Here is a 21,485-nt window from a genome sequence, read left to right as displayed (position 1 = left end):
GGTCCATTTCGGGTCAAGGTTCCCTCGGTCTAGTTCGCTTCTGACTTGCTTCGGACCGAGCCTTCGGACTGACCCCTCGCCCTTCGCTTCTCGCTTCTGGTTCGCACCTTTCGCTTCCGACTCGGCACCAGCAAGGACCGAACCTCGGCCTAGGGACCGAACCTCGGCCTAGGACCGAGAGGTCTCGCTGGGAATGCTTTTCTTCCCGGTTTTCGACTAAATTTGCGTTTTAGGCCCGTTTTTAATTGTTTTAACACGAGATTTTCACCCAAAACTTTATTTTAACATATAAAGACCCATAATTATTAAATTATCACATTTTTTTAAAGATAAAACCTTATCCAAAAGAGTGGGTGAAGTACAAAGGTGGAGTGTTGACTTTCCTTTAAGTTATGACACAAGCAACCACTCCCATACCCACTCCATGTCACTATTCACCACCAGCCCATACCTTGTCACTTCCTTGTTCTTTTTACCTCTCTAACAAGTTATTCCCACGTTTTTGAGAGCTAGATATTTATTCTCTCTCCTCACTTCTCTCATTTTCTCTCTTTTCACCAAAAAGATCAAACTCCTTTCTCTCTCACTTCCTCCCTCTAGAATTCGAGATTCAAGGGCTGATATTGGGTTTTTCCTCCACACTTGGTAAGCAAAATCCATTCTCCTTATGATTATTTCACTTCTTTCTAGTCAAATCATGGATATCTTACACAAACTCCATCATAATTGTGTTAGATCTTCGAATCTTCAAGTGATCCTTCCAGTGTTCTTGGGTTGAACACTTCTCTTCTTCAACACTCATCTTCTGAAATCACTCAAGGTGAGTTCATACCCCTACATTTTCATGTTTTCTTAAGTTTTTAGGGGGGGAATACAAGTTAAAACACCAAGAACATAACTAAACTTTTCTAACAGCCTTCATCAGAAAAAGTTCAACTCCATTCACGGACTGTTTTGGACAACTTAAACATTTTAGTTTTCAAAACTGTTTTAGGTGCATGTAGTTCCACTTCTTAGCTTTAAAATGACTACTTGCACATCTCCATACGATTTTTCTACAATTTATGGTGATTTTTACAAAACTGCCTATCATTTCAAACATCAATCCAGACCAATCTGTGATTATGGACTTTTTCACACAAGTAAGAGGTCATTAAAAATTATAATAAAAATTATGAACAAACTAGACTCATTTTCCAAACTCTCAGAAGTTACAGAACTTGATTTGGACATTTTATGATTTTTCTACAAATTTTCCAATAACAGTTACAAAAAATGTTATTAACAGAAAAACACTATAAATTTCATTTCACCTTGTAACATGTTGAGCAAGGTATACATCATTATGTGATTATGTGTTGTTGCAATATATGACAATTTTGTATTCTTATATAGACATACATCAGAAAACAAATAGATTTTTACCTCCACAAGTATGGTAAATATATAAATGATATTACAAGGCTATATCCATTAAAATACAAACATTGGTAAATTATGACAAGTAAGGCTTATGCTCACTACCCACACAAATATTTAATAAACTATAATAGGTATAGTTTAGGGTTATTTTACATAACAAACACATGATTAAAGGTTTTACACATACAAAAGAGTCATTACCACTATGGATAATTATGATAAACTATAATAAGTATCGTGAAGCCATTATACCCCCACAAACGAACACGCTAGTTATAATCGGTATAGTTATGGCATATATATATTACAAACAAAGTGATAAACTATAATAGATATAGTTTATGTTTCATCTACACTATGAACTTAATTACAAGAAAGGAATTCACCATCACCACCACTTTTGATAAGCTATAATATGCATAGTTCATGTTCACTACCACTATCACTATTTGATGAACTATGATATGTATAGGTTATATTCACCATCACCACCACTTTTGATAATCTATAATATGCATAGTTCATGTTCACTACCACTATCACTATTTGATGAACTATGATATGTATAGGTTATATTCACCATCACCACCACTTTTGGTAAACTATAATATGCATAGTTCATGTTCACTAGTCACTATCACTATCCGATGAACTATGATATGTATAGTTTATGTTCACAGTCACTATTACTATTTCATACACTACACTAGGGTTTGGTTCCGGTTTCTGGATTTAAGTCCACATTAAATTTTCGCATTGTTAGACTTCAACTATAATCGTTGAGCGTATATGCTTGAGTCATACAAGAATTTAGTCTGGATTGGCTTAGAATTGGTGGTGCCCGCCTCATCTCCTGTTCCTCGTTGGGTTGTGGACCTAGGGTAGACCCACTATATTCAACGTTTTATCTAACCTAAATCTTATATAACTTATATACGCTGGACGATTATAGGGGAAATCTACGGGTCATTCTAGGGTTCATTAACGCATCATATAGAAATATTCTATTCATACTTAACTTAGAAAATATTGGATTTTATGGAAATCAAACTCTATCGATTTTACAAGGAAAATGGTTTCTACTTCAAACAAAACTCTTATGAACTCACCAACTTAATTGTTGACACTCTTTCAAAACTACTTGTATTCTCAGGAAATCAGTGAAACAGGAAAACTTCAGCGCTTTGAGGATGGGACGTTAAACCGTCAATAATTTATTTTTGTCATCATAATGTAATTGATTTTGAAACATGTAAACATATACTTTGGTGTAACTTTTTCAATTATATTTATGATGGTTGTATTTACTTTGAGCACCATTATACACGTTGTTGTGATACTGTACATGAAGTCCTCCACCCCCGGACGTTTCTGCCATCCTTGGTTTGGGGGTGTGACAAAGGTCAAGGCAGAACACCAGAGGCCTCACGACAAGATGCAACCGTTAGACATTCCAGTGTGGAAATGGGAAGACATCACCATGGATTTCATCATAAAGCTTCCCCGGACTGTACGTGGAGTGGATTCGATTTGGGTCGTTGTGGATCGGTTGACGAAGAGTACTCATTTTATACCGATGTAGGAGAGTATATCGGTGGAGAAGTTAGTCGATATTTATGTGCGGGAGGTGGTGGCACGGCATGGAGTGCCTGTCTCGGTGGTGTCAGACCGAGACGTCCGTTTTATTTCTAGATTCTGGAAGTGGTTTCACGACGAGATGGGGACTCGTCTCCTTTTCAGCACCGCTTTCCACCCTCAGATGGATGGGCAGAGCCAGAGGACGATCCAGACTCTCGAGGACATGCTTCGGGAACGTGTTCTAGATTTCGGTGGCAGTTGGGATACGTATCTTCCGTTAGCGTAATTTTCGTATAACAACAGCTACCATGCGAGTATTGACCGCCATCCTTTCGAGATGTTATACGAGAGGAAGTACAGGACCCCGATCTGCTGGGGCGAGGTCGGTCAGCATGTCATTGGGAGCACCGAAGTGGTGCTCAAGACGACGGAGTTGATCCAGCAGGTTTGTAGTAGATTACAGACTGCGCAGAGTCGGCAGAAGAGTTACGCCAACAGGAGGCGTTCAGACTTAGAGTTTCAGGTAGGTGACATGGTCCTCCTGAAGGTATCACCCTGGAAGGGTGTCATCAGATTCCGAAAGAGGGGCAAGCTGGGCCCCAGGCTCATTGGTCCTTTTAGGGTCTTGGCCCGGGTGGGTCGGTTCGCCTACCGATTAGATCTTCCGGCAGAGCTTAGCCAGATCCACAACACTTTCCATGTTTCTCAGTTGAGGAAGTGTTTGGTGGACGAGTCAGCAGTAGTACCCATGGAGGATATTCAGGTTGATAGCAGCCTAAATTATGTCGAGAGACCAGTTGCGATCTTAGATCGGAAGGTAAAAACCTTGAGGAACAAGGTAATTCAGTTAGTGAAGGTGCAGTGGCAGCACTGGAAGGGTTCAGAGTGGACATGGGAGCCCGAGGAGGAGATGCGGGAGCATTACCCAGAGTTGTTTCTAGATTCAGCGGCAGCAAACTTCGAGGACGAAGTCTGAGTCAAGTGGGGGAGAGTTCTGACACCCCAAATTCTGGTATGTTATTTAAATAATTATTTTTCAAGATTTCAAGAGGAACTCGACGTGTTAGTAGCCAGACTCGTCGAGTAGAGTCGGGATTTTGAGCACGTTTAAGTTGGCTACTCGGCGAGTCCATATTTTGGACTCAGCGAGTCTGCCAGTCTGGATGAAACCCTAATTTCAAGGGTTTGCACCCTATTTATTTAACTTTTTGGGACCCCAAGTCAGCCCCCATCACCCCCTAGAGCATCCTTCTCGAAACCCTAGAACTCTCTTAGCTTTTTGTGTGTTTTGGTGTGATTCTTTGAAGATCTTGTGAGAATAAGGAAGGTAGATCAAGGGGAGAAGAAGGAAATCCAAGATCTTTGTGGCATTTCAGAGTATAGGGAGGTATAACTCGACCTTTTTCTGTTTCTATGCTTCAATCCCCTTTGGGAAGCCATTAAAGCCATTCTTGAACCATTTCTTGGCTTGGTAGTAGCATAGAGAACTCATTGGGATGAATAGCCTTCGGATCTAACTAGGTTTGAGTTCCAGAAGCTTAGATCTAGTACCTTTATGGAGCCATTTTTCATGAAAGCTCTAGATCTACTCTTATAGTGTGCTTTGAGCATTAAAACCTTCATTTGATGTTATTTACACATAAAGATGGAAACCGTTGATCCCATTGACAATGTGTTGCCCCTTCTTCGGTCCAATAGTGTAACACCCCAAATTCTGGTATGTTATTTAAATAATTATTTTTCAAGATTTCAAGAGGAACTCGACGAGTCAGTAGCCAGACTCGTTGAGTAGAGTCGGGATTTTGACCACGTTTAAGTTGGCTACTCGGCGAGTCCATATTCTGGACTCGGCGAGTCCGCCAGTCTGGATGAAACCCTAATTTCAAGGGTTTGCACCCTATTTAAACAACTTTTTGGGACCCCAAGTCAGCCCCCATCACCCCCACAACATCCTTCTCGAAACCCTAGAACTCTCTTAGCTTTTTGTGTGTTTTGGTGTGATTCTTTGAAGATCTTGTGAGAAGAAGGAAGGTAGATCAAGGGGAGAAGAAGGAAATCCAAGATCTTTGTGACATTTCAGAGTATAGGGAGGTATAACTCGACCCTTTTCTGTTTCTATGCTTCAATCCCCTTTGGAAAGCCATTAAAACTATTCTTGAACCATTTCTTGGCTTGGTAGTGGCATAGAGGACTCATTGGGATGAATAGCCTTCGGATCTAACTAGGTTTGAGTTCCAGAAGCTTAGATCTAGTATCTTTATGGAGCCATTTTGCATGAAAGCTCTAGATCTACTCTTATAGTGTGCTTTGAGCCCTAAAACCTTCATTTGATGTTATTTACACGTAAAGTTGGAAACTTTACGTGTTAATCAAGCCCCAAGAACCCAGATCTATGAATGGAATGAACTGGTTTCAAGCAGAATCGAGTATATAGTGATTGCATGTATACGACTCGGCGAGTCGTTCTTCAGACTCGGCGAGTCGATTCGCGAGTCCCCTGTTTTCCCCTTTCGAGTTATGCCGAGTGGGACCAGTGAGTGAGAGATGGAATCAGTGAGCTAGAGGTTAGAATCATTCGTGGAAGAACTCGGCGAGTCAATGCCCTGACTCGGCGAGTCCAAGGCAATCTTCATGCCTCAAGAACAGACTCGACGAGTTGTTCATACAACTCGGCGAGTCACAGTCAGAGTGTTCATATGTTGAAGGAGAACCCGATGAGTTGTTCATACAACTCGGTGAGTCGGATGTAGATTGACTGAGTGTTAGTTCGAAGAGGAACTCGTCGAGTCTATGCCGAACTCGACGAGTAGTATTGGGCTGAAGCAAGAAAGTGAGAGTAAGGACTCGACGAGTTGGTTACCCAACTCGACGAGTCAGGTCAACTGAATGTTGACTTTGACCGATAGGTTGACTTTGACCAAGGGTAAGATAGTCTTTTTACCCTCAGTATTATTATCAGTATTTGATTGAGGGTACTTATGGAAGTTGTAGCCGGGGTGAAGCCAGAGCCGCGACAGACAGATTTCGGAGCATTTCTTTCAGCAGCTAGGCTACGAGGTGAGTTTCCTTCCAGTAGGAATGGGTCTACTGCCACAATGTCGGCTCGTTTAGTTAGCAGTAGTTCCGGACTTCAGTCCGATGCAGTAGTTAGAGTGCTTGATGTCTTTGTGATTCAAGCACGTTTTGTGTTATGTGTTCCGGACTCTGTTCCGATGCAGTATGTCGTATATGTATTCATGCTAGTTGATATGTTTATGCTATGTTATGTTCAGTTAGTTTTGGACTTCGGTTCGGTGCAAGGGACAAGGTCTCAATCACTTCCAGACTTCGGTCCGATGCAGTTAGTTCCGGACTTCGGTCCGATGCAGAGGGGAAGGCCCTAGTTAGTTTCCGGACTTCGGTCCGATGCAGTGGGCAAGGCCCAGTAGATGCTTTATATGTTATTGTATGGTATGTGGTAGTTTGGGGGGGGGGGGGGAACTCACTAAGCTTCATGCTTACAGTTTCAATTTTGGTTTCAGGTACTTCCGCAAGTAAAGGGAAGAGGTCGGGATGATGGCATCGCACACACCACAACTTCAGCTTTATTCCTGGGAGTTTTGTTCAGATACTTAGACATGATTTGATACAGTTTTTGACATGACATTTTATTATGTCTTTTGAGACACCCGTCGTATGGTTTTATTATATGACACTTAGTGTTATGACGTTTATTCTATGTAAAAACAAAAATTTTTGGGTCGTGTTTTTGGGATCTTTCAAATAGGGTTAGCACGCCACCTTCATTCTATGGTTTCCATATATTTATTGAAGGTGATTCATTTATTAATGATGCAACACTGATAAATATGGATGAACCTGTTAACTACAAGGAAGCGATGGCAGGCCTTAAGGCTGCTAAATGGAAAGAAGCAATGGATAGTGAGATCCAATCCATGTATGATAACCAAGTGTGGACCTTGGTTGATCAAGCACCTAGTCGAAAGACATTGGGGTGTAAATGGATCTTCAAGAAGAAGACTGAAATGTATGGTAATGTAGAGACTTACAAAGCTAGGATGGTAGCAAAAGGCTTTACTCAAACCTAAGGGATTGACTATGATGAGACCTTTTCACCAGTTGCCAAAATTAAGTCAATTAGGGTAATGCTTGCCATAACTTCTCACTATGACTATGAAGTATGGCAAATGGATGTCAAAATTGCTTTCCTTAATGGGAAATTGCCTGAGGATGTTTACATGGCTCAACCAGAAGGTTTTGTTCATGCCAAATTCCCTAAATAATGTGTGTAAGCTTGAGAAGTCCATCTATGGACCAAAACAAACATCTCGTAGCTAAAATCTTTGCTTCCATGAGAAAGTCAAAGAGTTTGGATTTTCTACAATTGAAGATGAATCTTGCATGTATGTCAAAGTTAGTGGGAGCATTGTAACTTTTCTAGTTTTGTATGTGGATGACATACTCCTAATAGGAAACAATGTTCCAACCTTGAAAGAAGGTAAGTCTTGGCTTGGGGAATAAAGATTTTAAGTATTGGTTAAACCCTTGCTGCAAAATTCATGAGTACTTAGAAATAGAGATTTTAAGTATTGGTTAAACCCACGCTTAGAGATCACTTCATGGATTTAATCATGAGTAATTCTAAGACGATAATGTATTTTATTCTTAAAACGGATATATGTAAGTCATATTTTACGAATCGGTTTACTCCAACGCATCTTGTAACCGAGTGCTATAAAATGTATTTCCATTTATAACTTAATGAGTGAAACTGAATGATTATATAGTTGAAGTTTATTCGTTCCTTTTACCTTAATAGAAAAAGTGATATATTTGGGCCCCTCGGTGTTTTGATGTTGACATTATAGTGTTGGGCCCAGCCAGGACTAAATTAATGTATTCGATTAGTAGTCTAATGACGTCATCACAAAATGAGATTATCAGAAGACAGAATATTGGACAAGAGGTTGATTCTAATCCATATCTTATGTTCATACGATATCGGGAAGACCGAAGTAATGGTTGATCACTTATCTTAAGAACAACGAAGTTTGGTAGTGTTTTGAAAGAACTCTTTTGTAACAACCCAAAAATATAGATAAAACTTTTGTTTTTAAATTCATTCAAAACATACGATAATCATATCAAAATAGTCGAAAGTGTACCACAACAACATTTTATCAGAGTACAAATTCCCAAAATCACATAATGTGGAAACTTATAGGTGGATGCAGTGTGATCATGCCAGACCCTTCCCCTTCGAGCTGGAAGTACCTAAAACATAAACCAAAAACCGTAAGCACAAAGCTTAGTGAGTTTTCCCCAAAATACCCCATACCATACAAACATAGAGTCAAGCATATCTGGGTGCTTGCAATCCCTTCAGTCTATTTTAACTGGGTACAATCAAGCATATTTGGGTGCTTGCAATCCCCTCCGGTCTATTTGAATCGGTATCGGGTCTATTTCACCCCTACCACTACCACATAATATCATAACAAAAGAATTACAGAGTTATCAAGCAAATACATGCATTACTGACAAATGTCACAAAGACAATCATCATAAACTAGTAGGCGAGCATTGGTGCCTTCGACACATGAATATAGTGAAGGAAACTCAACTCAGACTGAAGGTATCAAATCACACTCAGCGGCTGACTCGCGAAATCCTCTCCCTAAGTCACAAGTATAAAATCCTAATTAGCAATTAGGTCAATAATCTAACCCGAGGACCTAAACCCTAATTCTTGACATAAAAGCAAAAATGATTGCGTAACCCTTGCCTTAGTGGGCCTACCCCACCAAGGCCCAAATCCAAACTAGTCAAAAAAGGCATTCAAAGCCCAACTACAAGGCCTTATGGACCAATATGGCCTAAGAGCTCCTAGAAAGGCCTAAAGCCCATAAATGTCCTGCTACTGCAGGTATGCCTGAGGCCTAAACCTATACAAGGCAAAAAGCCCAACAAAACTCGAGCCCAAAATCTCTTAAGCCCACAGACTATGTATGCACGACGTGCATGGATCGTACGACCGACGTACATAGTCGATCCAAAATCGAGGCACTGGCCTAGTACGCATATCGTACCCAAGAGTATGCCCGACGTACTGGTCAGTCAACCCAAAGATGCTCCAAAATTTAAATCCAATCTCATAGAAGTGTATTAAGCCATAAATTTGCAAAGTTTATGCTCTTGCATGCCTTAATGGGACTCAAACCATGAATTAAGCCTTCTATCTCTCTTAAGTGGCCACCAACTGATGCATGGTTGAGTCTTAACCTTCAAGATACAACTTTTATGATTCATGCACCCCTAAGAGTAAAAAAGGACACCTTAAATGGTCTGGAGTAGCCCATACTCGAAAAGAGCAAGTTATGGGGACCAAAAGATGCTAAGTTCTTCCCTAAACCAATATCTAAGCTTAGAATGAACAAGTTTCAGACTTTATACCTCCAATGAGCTAGAAATAATGCACAAACTCTGGATCGACAAGCTTCTTATTCTCATTTGCTTATCCTCAAGCTTCCTTCTTCTTCTTCAAAATCACAAAAGAACACCCAAGAACTCTTTGTAGGCTCAAGAATGCTCTCAAGATGGATAGGCTTTTGAGATTAGCACTAAAAGGAAATGGGGGCTGAAAAGGAGATGAACTTGAAGGACTTAATGAGCTTAAATAGGGTGCAAACCCTAAAAATTAGGGTTTGCCCCTGGCTTGAGTACGCCCAACATACGCATGGGTACGCCCAACATACACATGGATCACCCCCGATGCACGCATGGAAAGGAGTATGCCGTGCGTACCTAGTGTACGCACAACATACTCATGACCCCTTCATTAGTTTTTAATTGACTAATGGTCTAATTTCATACCTGACGACTCGGGTGTTACATCTTTACTGGTTATTCGAAATTGCACAAGCAATTATAGTTAACGACTTATCCAAGTGGAAGACTGTTGGATTAAGGTGCCTAAGGTCCTAACTAAATTTGTATAATATTGATGAATAAGAGTAAAGTCCTTTTTCGGTTGCCCCCATAACTAAGAAATTGTCTAGATTGACTTTAGAGAGATAAATGATTTATTAATATATTATATGACTAATATATTAATTAGAAATATTTATAATTAATTTATAATTATTCAGAATTAAGTTGGAATTAATTATGGGTTAATTAGAATTAATTAAAAGTTGAAAGACTATAGCTATAATTGTTCAAAAGTTGAGTAGATGACAAGTTCTAGAACCCTTATGTTATTGACGTTTTTGGAGGCTCTCTTGGAGCCTTCTAGAAGCCTTCATGAGGATAAACTAGGAACTAGATAATTACCTTATATGAAATAATATTATTTTATGTTTAAATCAGGGTTTGTAGGTGTTTCCTTGTCAGCTATAAGTAAAACTGTTAGCATTGGAATTTTCGGCCTAACTTTCTAAGAAGATCAAATTCGAGAATTTCATACCTCTCCCCTCTCTCCTAAATATTTAGGGTTCTTAAGAGTTTAAGATATTTTTCCGCATTATTACATATAAAACCCATCAATTTATAATAAGTTTAGATGACAAAGTTGAAAGAATACGAGTTAGGAAAGTTTTGGGTGATGTCATAAGGAAGGAGTGGTTGAGTAGAACTATGAAGTATGGAAAAAAAAGTAAAACCGAAAAGAAGTCTTGATCTAAATGGTTAAGTCTTTTCCACATCATAAAAAGACTTAATCCAAAACAAAAAATCGTTTATATCTGGTTTTGGTTTTTGGTATGTCGAATGTATGTATTTTTAAAAAAAATTCCATTTAAATAAACATGAAATTTTCGAGTTGAAATTCTCAACCTTAACATTATTTGTTTGATTTGTGTATACTTTACTAGTTGTGAGACCCGTATATTATACGAGTTGATTAAAACAAAATGTTAAATACAAACGATTAAATAGAAATTTTATTTGAATTTGAAATTAAAATAAGTGAAAATTATGTGAAAAAAACATGCAAAAAATAAATTAACTAAAATTATGTGTTTAGTGTACTAAACGAGTTAATTATAACAAAATGTTAAACATAAAGGTTTAAACTGTAAATTTATTTGAAATTGAATTTAAAATTTAAAATTTAAAATTAATAGTCATTATGGTAGGTTTAATTTATGGAAACTAAATTAATGATAGATTGAAAATGAAATTGAAACAATGACAAGTGGAAAATAAATATATATCTCAAAATTATGACAAATTTATATGTGGTTAATTTTATGAGAGAATGACATGTGGCAAAGTCATTTTCATTTATAGATTTATTATTATTATTATTATTAGGGTAGATTTCATGTCACTTAATTTAATTAAATAATTTTAAATCTCTTACAAAAATTGTTTATTCCGTATCGAAATTATGTCAGTTTTGCCACCTCTAATAGCACACGTAGATTCCTATATATTTTATAGTCTTTTTATATAAGCATTTGTTAGAATATTTTTTTTTATAGAATTTGTATTATTTGGAATTACTTTTGTATATACTTATATTTAGTGGCAGTTTTAGTATTTTCTCATAATTAACTAAATTAATTGTTGTATTTTGTATCATTGGGAAGTTATGTTCCTTTTCTACTCGATCAAAACATCGACAATGTTACAGCCCTTTGAAGTCTCAATCTTCATTCTTGATCAATTTGGATTCCACTCATTAATCCTAATATAGTATTAGGGTAATATGTATTGTTCTTGGTCTCTCATCATCCCAATCATATCCTTAGTAGTGTTCTTCGAGTTTTGGTCAGAAAAACCTTCAGATCGCACGACCATGTCATGATTCTTTAATAGATAATAATATTAAATGGTTCAAACCTCACCCAAAAAATTCTACATAAACATTTTATATTTTTATTGGTTGTATTCTTCAACTGCTACTCGTATTTTTTGTGCAAGTTAGATAGAATAAGGCCATCGGGTATGGAGGGGATTTCTAGTTTCTACGCATGAAATCCGAGTGGGCGCACTTGAGGACGCGTGAACACCGTACTCAAGCCTAGTAGTCGTGTTGTGGAGTGAAGTTATTCACGGATGATCATAGAGGCTGTGATTGGTTAAAGGATCGAATCCATCTGTTTCTCCTCTACCTTCCTTGTTCTCCTCTGCCTTTTTCCATATTTATCTCCACAATCGACTCTATTCTCTCGCCTCTTGTCTCTCTATTGTGAGAAGTGATGGAAAGAACGAAGACTGGGATGGACCCGCCAGTGATGATGAACGGAGGTGATTTCCGATTAAGTAACGTTGCATCGTTTTGTACGTAATATGGATTTGGAACCGACTAGTGTTCTTGAATCAATTTATTCAGGAGACAAGACTTTTCTTATCCTTGTTATATATGATGTCTTTTGCTATTGCTTAGGTTGGAAATATGTGAGAGATTATAATCATGAGATAGTAGATGCTTGATGAAATGCATATAAATTGTTTGATGAAATGCATCAATGAGATGTTTTGTCGGATAAAGTTTCTAGCATATAAACCGTTTAATGAAATGCATCAATGCGATGTTTTGTTGGATAAACTGTTTGAAGTGTTGATAATGTGCAGAAACTCATAGAAAGCTGTATAGATTTTCCAAATGATTAAGCTAAAATCCTTGGAAACATTGAAGCTCATGATGTATGAGATCTTTGGCTGTTTAAAAGTTCTCTATCAGTATATAGATTAACCATGACCTTCTTAAAATTATGTTTTTTATTTAATTTAATGTAAAAAAATAAAAAATATAAATGATGTGGAGTGGTAACCATATCCAAGAGTTAGTGGTGTGGTAGTAAGGATGTAATGAATATGATGGGGGCACTCATAGCGTCACCTTTATAGTTTATAGTGAAGATGTAGTGACCATATCCCATGACATAACCTAATGCTCTTGTTTCTAGGCAACATAGGGTCTACACTCATGACTTGTGCCATTCGTCCATTCAGAATTATACCATTCAGAATTATACTTGAGCTCTACGAATTCTAGCCTAACCCCTATGGTTTCCATCCAAATTGGACCGACAAGTGTAACATTTTTATGGTACAACATGATAAATATTATGTTGTATAATTGTTATTAAAGTTAAAACATAGTATCATCCTTAGTACATAATAAATCTAATCTTATAGAAGTACTTCAAAGAAATCAAGAAGTGGTGCAACAGCTTCTATCAAGTTCTAATGACACGTACTCATCATCCATCTTTGATGCAACAACACACCCAACCTTATAGATTTATTGCAGAAAAACAAGAGCAAATCTACCAACTTACGGTGGGTTCTGTGAGTATTATATAACTTTCATCATCCTTGAATAATACCATGCAATACCCTTGGGTGTTTGATTCTATTTGATATAGCCATATAACACCATGCAAAAACTTATTCATCATCAAAAAGTCACAACAATGATATTAGGGAAAATGACTTAAAAGCCCAACGAAATTTCCAAACCATTCAAAAAACCCCAATCATGTTTTGTTTGTTCAAAAAAACCCAACGAACTTAACCTTTTGTCTAAAAAGTCCAACAAAGTTTCAAACCGTTCAGAAAGTTCCAATTTTGTTTTGTTTAAGTTCGTTGGGTTTTTTTTGAACAGTCAAAACATGATTGGAGTTTTTTAAACGTTTTGGAAACTTCGTTGGTCTAACAAGTCATTTTATCGATACGGTAATAAGCCACGTCGTCTGTTTCTCTTATTTGACTTTCAGGAAAGTCTAACTTAGTTGGGCTTTTTAGACAAAATGTTAAGTTTGTTGGGTTTTTTTGAACAAACAAAACATGATTGGGGTTTTTTGAACGGTTTGGAAACTTTGTTGGACTTTTAAGTCATTTTCCCATGATATTATATTATTTGTAGTTATGAAGTTTTGGTGGGTGTTTAAAGCCTAGAAGTGGTGAATCGCCTTTTGATTCATCTAAATATGGACTTGAGCATGTAATTAGTGATATTATCTTATTTGGATATAGTTACAAGTGTTTTATGTTTACGTCATATATCCAAATTTGAATTTGACTAAAAATGAGTTGCAAATAGCATTCTAGAACACCTTCACATGCGGAAAGAGCTTTGAAAAATCCTTTCCAAGGTTTCATGTGTAATGGTTCATATGTGACTTAAATAATGATGTTGTGACCTCTATACATGTTTTATACTTTTGATCTTCTCTTGTAATTTATACTTTGAGTAACCATTTTTCAAGGGTTTACTTTGCGAATTCCCTTATAACGAGGAGCAATGATAATATGAAATTAGAAGACTTTGGGGTTGGGTCTTTATTCCATATCATACATCGCAATTTTTTACACTATTTATTTTTTATGATGTTTATGAGTTCATGATATCGATAACATTCTCTGCAATCCTTTACACAAATTGAGTTTAAAGAGTTTCAATGAGTTCTAAGAAAGAAAGGGTTAACCATTCAAGACATTATATTTAAAAAATATAGCATATTACTACATTGTATTTTGAAAACCTAAACGGTTTGATTTGATTACCAATTATAACATGATGTTTTCAATAGATCATATTTAAAATTATACACTATATTATATAATTACGAGATGTACTTTCTATTGATAGTATAATATATATTTTCACTTCTTACAATTTGATATTACACAAAACAGTAAAAAATATGACATTAAATGTTAGAAGAGTGGGTTATCGGTTATTACATTCAAATGGTTTATTATCCAAAACTTGCACCTTTTTTTTTGAGCGAAGAAAGAGACACGTAAGATGTAAAAAATGAGGTCTCGTTTCGATGCATTTGTACCTCACATTCTCACGTATCCTCCTCTTCATATTTATCATCCCCCTTCCCCCTCGCTGCAACAGAAACCAAAAAGAGACCGAGTTTTCAGAAATGGCCCCGGAAACTAAAAAGCAATCGGTGTTCCCAACGGACACGGAGGAAGTGAAGGTCATTTTCAACCGTTTCGACACCAATGGCGATGGTAGAATCTCCGAGGAGGAGCTAATCGGCGTCCTGAAGTCATTCGGATCCGATACATCTCCGGACGAGGTGAAGCGAATAATGGCCGAAATTGATACCGACTCCGACGGCTCCATTAGCCTCGATGAGTTCGTGGGATTCTGCAAAGGAATCGCCGGAGAATCTGAAATCGACGACCTCAGGGAAACGTTCAAGCTCTACGATCAAGACAGCAACGGAAAGATCTCCGCGACCGAATTGCATCAGATCTTGTGTAAATTGGGGGAGAACTACACCGTTGAAAGTTGTGCGAATATGATTAAGTCGGTTGATGCCGATGGGGATGGTTTCGTCGATTTTGAAGAATTCAAGAAGATGATGTCGAAGAATTAATGTCACATATAATCACATTGTAGAATAGTAGGTGGGGTTACACTGATTGTATATTTCATGCAAAAACTTGATATATTTTTTTTTTTTTCTTTTTTGGTCCATGGATTTAATCATTCCCTTTGGCGAAATATCGGTTGAAAATTATTGTAACGTGTTTTTTGATTTCAAATGCACAAAAATATTATTTTAGTTAAATTTGTTTGTTGTATCAAGTTTTTGAGATTATATGATATTTCATTTCTATATGCTGCATATTTAAAAGGGTTTGATGGTAATTCCGAAAAACATGAGGGGGTGTATGTGTATGTGAACGCACATTTTCCTTAAAAATAACATTGCGCGCAAGATCGGAGATTTGGATGTAGTAGGTAGGTTTGCTAACATGCACTACGCCTTCCAAACCAAATTCCCCTAAAACCCCAGAAAATCAAAGTTCAAATTTAACCGGAAAGCAAGAACAATGGGAAGTACAAATGCGCTCGTCAATCTTCAGTTCAACACAAACAATTGCTTCAATTGTGAGATTTCTAGAACAAATCATTCAAATTCCTTGCAGATCAATCAAAAAAAGACGTATCTGAATATCTCAAATAAGAGGCAAAATAAGTTTGATAGAGTCGTTTGTTTTGCTGTTGAGGATATGAGGGATATGCAAAGAAAGCTTGGTATCGGGTTTGGAGGATCAATTGTTGAATCTAAACCTAGTAAGTGAAAAACCTAATTTCATTTCTTGTTTTTAAATCGATTATGACTAGGGTTTATGTTACATATTGAAGAATTGATTAATGTATTTATGCTTCTAGTACCCTAATTCGTTCGTAATTTGATCGATCTTCTTTTGGGGTTAATGAAATAAGTTGCATTCTATCCTTTGTTATAGAGGTGGTTGATGAGATAATAGAAGATAAACACTCAGAAAAGGAAGGCGCAATTTATAAATTTCTTTATCCGGATAAAGAACTTCTTCCAGAAGATAAAGAAATGAGCATCTTCGATCATCTGGAAGAGCTTCGGGAACGGCTTTTTGTGTCCGTTTTGGCTGTCGGAGCCGCCATCTTGGGATGCTTCGTGTACTCAAAGGAACTCATAAAGCTTCTAGAAGCTCCCGTCAGTACTCAAGGCGTTAGATTCTTACAATTAGCCCCCGGAGAGTTTTTCTTCACAACTATAAAGGTCAGAAATCAGAATCCAATTTATAAAACATTTTATATAAAATAGTTCAATTTTTCATGAAATTCATAACATTTGTTGTAATTATAGGTTTCTGGGTACTGTGGCATTCTTTTAGGAAGCCCTGTGATTCTATACGAAATCATAGCTTTTGTACTTCCGGGGTTAACAAAATCAGAAAGGAAATTCCTAGCCCCAATTGTTCTTGGATCCTCGATTCTATTCTACGCCGGAATCGCGTTTTCCTATTCCGTTCTCACTCCGGCTGCTTTGAACTTTTTTGTTACATACGCAGAAGGGGTTGTGGAATCATTATGGTCGATTGATCAATATTTTGAGTTTGTTCTCGTGCTCATGTTCAGCACTGGATTGTCATTCCAGGTAAACTTATTTGAATCGGAATTGGAATCTGGTGAACGGAATGGAATTGGATAATGTAGATGGTTTTTCAATTTTGTTTGTTGTTGATAAGTTGATTAATGATCATACAGGTTCCAGTGATACAACTGTTACTAGGTCAAGTTGGTTTGGTGTCAGGGGATCAAATGTTGTCAATATGGAGATATGTGGTTGTTGGGGCAGTTATTGCGGCGGCTATTGTGACTCCATCAACCGACCCGTTGACTCAGTTGCTTCTCGCGGGACCGCTTTTGGGTCTTTATTTTGGTGGTGCATACACCGTTAAGTTCATCGGCCGGTAACCTTTAGAAAAAATGTATACTGTAGAGGCATGACTGTCTGTCATCTGTTATCTATCTGTCATCTGTCATCTTTTACCTGACGTCCTTATGGGAATTGGGTATAGTTGTTGGAATGAGATTCAGTAATTTGAATTTTGAATTCTGAATCTTTGTATGTTGTAATATTGAAATTATGATATCGTTATGAATAAAACATATGCATTTTCTAGTTGGAAACAAAATATACAAACATCATTTAATCAACTTTATAGTTACATAAACAAAACACAAGCAAGTACACACTAACTTCACATTAGTCTCTCCACAGACGATTCCTCATTAAATAACCTCTCCCTCACCTTCGTAGCCTGTACAATAAAACCCGATCAGTTAGTTTTACATTTTTCTCAAGTTACGTTTAAAATCATGATTAGAGCAAACCTGTTTTTCGTAATTTGTGGAAATGGTTACAGTGGTGAGTAAAATAAGTTGTATTACAGCGCCCACAAGGATTCCAATCCATAGACCAATTCCTCGTAATGATGTGTAGAATCCCAAGAAAGCAGCAACCGGAATCCCAGCAAGATAAAAAGCAGCAAGATTGATATAAGCCCCAAGATGTTGCCACCCAACACCCCTCGCAACACCTATTTTATTTAATTCAATAGTAATATCTAATCAACAAATACAAATATTCATGTTTCTTTATGAACATAACAAACACTTTATGAGTTATAAAATAACCTGAAAGGGTTCCTTGTAGACTATCCATGATAATGTTTAAGCAAAGAAGAGGGGCCATTTTTGTAACATAGTCAACAACTTCCTTTTCGTTTGTGAAAATATACCCGAAAACACACCTACTCGCAAAAACACTTGTGCTAATGACACTTGTTTCGATGATGGCAAGGATAAGGACAACATAGACTGCCATACGGGCGCCACGTGGGTTTCCAGCTCCTAGCTCATTCGATACTCTTGTGCTGGAAATACAAAAAATATGTTTACTATAGAAAATTGGTTGCCCAATTTCAACTTTAATCTTTTTATATATTTATTTATGATTATTTATGATATGATACGAACCTGATTCCAGCCCCGAATCCGAATGCTATGGCGTAAAGTGTCGCAATAGTATTGAGACTGTTCTTACATCAAAATCACAACTTATTTTTTAATGAAAAAATAGGTTAATGACAAAATCGACAATCCCAAGTTATTGGGATTTACCCATTTAGTCATGAAAGTCTCGCATGTTTTGTTTCTCAGTCTACTTAGACATTTAATTAGAATCAAAGTATGTCCATATGGCGCTGACATGGCAAAAAGGGTAATTCGCAATAAGTTCAAAGGTCAATACATACCATACAGAAAGAACAGAAGTTTCAAGCTCCGGATTTGGGAGAAGACCGGATAACAATATTAGAATTTCATATGACCACCATTCAAGACTGCAAATATTTTAATGTTTAAAAATGTTAAATATAAAATGAATTTGCAAATATAATGAAATATATGGAGTAGTTTTTGTAGAAAGAGAGAAAGAGTAGCAACCAAATCATGACAGCGGAAGGGATAGCATAGCTAAAGAATTGTTTCATCCCATGGATCACCTCGATCGATATAGGGGAGCGTGTTTTTTCACATGAGGGAGAATATTTCATGTAAAAGAAAAGAAAGATTGCATTTAGCCACATTGTAATACCCATGGAAATTGCTCCCCCAATGTTTGCTAATGTGGTCTTGTATACAAGGGCATAACAAAGAGGAATGTGTAAAAGTAGAGCAACAGTTGAGCTAATGAGCATAGGCCATAGCATGCTTTGCATTTGGAAATAACGAACGAGTGGTTGTAGTACTGCATAGGCAAAGATTGCAGGGATGAGCCAAGTTATGAATTTTCCAGCTTCATGTGAGATTGAAGGGTTTTGGCCAATAACAAGGAGTATAGCTCCTGTATTTTTCCAGATGATGGAGAGAGGAATGCAAACGATTAAAAGAGAGAAAATGGCGGTGTAAGTTTGAGTTCCAAATTTTTTGTATTGTTGAGCTCCGTAAGCTTGTCCACATAATGTTTCCAGTGCACTTGACATCCCCATCTGTTGAAACAAATCCAAATCCAAAATCAAATTGTTAAATTAATGATCATAAATTCATAACAACAACGAATCTGTTATATATCATTTCATTATTATAGGAGAACAGAGTAACAAGATTCGAAGCAACACAAAGAACATGAAATGTAGGGATTCGATTTACATCTTAATAATTCGAATAAGTAATAAGACAGAGAGCTAAACTTTTGATTTTTTGAGATTTATCTACTTTCAGAACGCTTCAATTATACAGAATTGGATATGGATTCTGCTAGAAATCCACCAACAAGTTTAGTCTATCGTAGTAGAATTTGTCGCAGATCTGGATAAAATCAGCTAGTTTTCCCCCAAAAGTTCATCCTAATAACTCTGAAGTTTCGAAAGTAAACCATCACATTCAAAGTATGAATATTAACAAATTCCTGGAGAATTTTAGCATGTGACGGCATCAGCAATTCGTATTTAACGTCATCTAATGTTAAAATTATGAGAGAGAGAGAGAGAGAGAGAGAGAGAGAGAGAGAGAGAGCTGACGATTAAGCTGAAACCGGTGACGCTAGAAATGGAGATGGCAATGGCGGCGCTAGAAAGAGCAAGCTCACCGAGGTGGCCGACCATCATGACCGAGATAACCTGCAACAAATACTGTGAAAGAGTCACCGCCACCATTGGCGCTGCTATGTATCCGAATTTCTTAGCCTCCTCTCCAAATACGCTCCATGTTAATCTACGATGATCATTATCATCTCTTTCAATCAACGGCAATCCTCCTTCCATCCAGCCTGCCTCTCACCGCTGACTGCTGCCTCGCACTTACGCACCGCCGCACCGGCCTCAATCAGGAACTGGATAATTTTCTCGTCTTGTTGCTCTCAGACTCAGATAGTATTATGGGGAGCGATCATCATTTATGGCGTCACTCGGCAACTTTAATGCATTCACAAAATTCAGAACAAAATCAAAATATCATCGTAAAACAAAAGTTATTCTAGTGACCACTTTTTTGTATTTTATTATTTTGTTAAAATAAACGTCGCTGATTTCATCCGTAAGTTGGCAAATATACCCAAATACGTAAAAAGGCGAATGATTTTGAATTTTTAGCGAGTAACAAAAAAAAAAAAAAAAAAAAGAAAAAAAAAATTAAAAAAAAAACGCAATTAAAAAAAAATAAATAAATATCCGAATATTTCTCATTCCAACTTACATAAATACTTATCCTCCCTAATTCCTCCCATATAAATAAAAAACTTTTTAGCATATGTCTCATTCTTATTAATTTGGTCACATGTATTAATTTTTTTCTACATACCATTTTGTGGTTTTTTTTTCATTTTATTAATTTCTACATAATATTTAAATATAATAATCACAATAAACATAATAATAAATGCATATCAATTTTATTAATTGACTTTTCTTTTAATTTCAAATTTTCTAAATTAAAGTTTCATTAGTTTCTTTTATTTATTTATCTAAATTATTTGTTTAATTTAAAAAAAAAAACAAACCATTTAATTTTAATATATATATATATATATATATATAAGTATTTTTTTATGTATTTTTATGATTTTTAGGGTTTTTTTTTGTTTTCCATATATATATATATATATATATATATATATATATATATATGGTTAGGTTATTTTGTTTCTAGTAACTATTGTGTGCTAGAATGCACAGATCTAGACCATTGCATGAAATATAATCAAAGATCATGATTTGAGGGTCTATGATAGTAAAATATGATAACATGTATCATATAATCAAACAAATTTCAGCATAAGGACATTTTAGTCAATTAACCTATATTAAAAAAGGAAATTTTCGGATTTTTAGGGATAATTAATTCCTTTATTTTTAAAAATCTAAATATTTTAAATTAATTCAAAATTACAAATCTGATTTATTCTGTCAGAATGATAGAATGTTAACCATAAACCAATAAATATATATTTTTCGATTTTATTCTGTCAGAATGACAGAATACGAACCATAAATTAGTAAAATACATTCTGAAAAGACTACACAAAATCAATTCTTCAACTAATAATATACCAAATAGTTACATTGTATGATTGTGATTCATTGAATAATAACAACATTCTGAAAGAAAAAAAAACATCAAAATCTGACAAAAACACTAATCTATTCTGAGAGAATATTATTTTTAAGAAACACTTTAT

The 21,485-nt window shown here is 36.3% G+C and overlaps 3 protein-coding genes across 3 annotated transcripts; 2 read left to right on the top strand and 1 right to left on the bottom strand.

Annotated features, from left to right (window-relative positions):
- Positions 1–14,688: 14,688 nt before the first annotated feature.
- LOC145101199 (uncharacterized) lies at positions 14,689–15,545 on the top strand. Its single transcript, XM_079038370.1, has one exon. It carries the CDS (start codon positions 14,787–14,789, stop codon positions 15,348–15,350), a length of 564 nt encoding a protein of 187 aa, XP_078894496.1. The 5' UTR covers positions 14,689–14,786; the 3' UTR covers positions 15,351–15,545.
- Positions 15,546–15,692: 147 nt separating this feature from the next.
- Positions 15,693–17,442, top strand: LOC145101198 (sec-independent protein translocase protein TATC, chloroplastic-like). The gene is made up of 4 exons (XM_079038369.1): positions 15,693–16,054; positions 16,231–16,523; positions 16,611–16,901; positions 17,012–17,442. The coding sequence occupies exons 1-4, from the start codon at positions 15,811–15,813 to the stop codon at positions 17,219–17,221; spliced, it is 1,038 nt and encodes a 345-aa protein (XP_078894495.1). The 5' UTR covers positions 15,693–15,810; the 3' UTR covers positions 17,222–17,442.
- Positions 17,431–20,341, bottom strand: LOC145101197 (protein DETOXIFICATION 12-like). Its single transcript, XM_079038368.1, has 7 exons — positions 19,831–20,341; positions 18,755–19,299; positions 18,565–18,651; positions 18,287–18,343; positions 17,945–18,183; positions 17,642–17,847; positions 17,431–17,568 (listed from the first exon to the last, which is right to left on the bottom strand). The coding sequence occupies exons 1-7, from the start codon at positions 20,071–20,073 to the stop codon at positions 17,509–17,511; spliced, it is 1,437 nt and encodes a 478-aa protein (XP_078894494.1). The 5' UTR covers positions 20,074–20,341; the 3' UTR covers positions 17,431–17,508.
- Positions 20,342–21,485: the final 1,144 nt, after the last annotated feature.

The sequence above is a fragment of the Lactuca serriola genome, chromosome 4 (genome assembly GCF_051521515.1).
Source record: "Lactuca serriola cultivar US96UC23 chromosome 4, Lser_US96UC23_V15, whole genome shotgun sequence".
Taxonomy (NCBI): Eukaryota; Viridiplantae; Streptophyta; class Magnoliopsida; order Asterales; family Asteraceae; genus Lactuca; species Lactuca serriola.
This window is presented reverse-complemented; position numbering and strand designations above follow the sequence as displayed.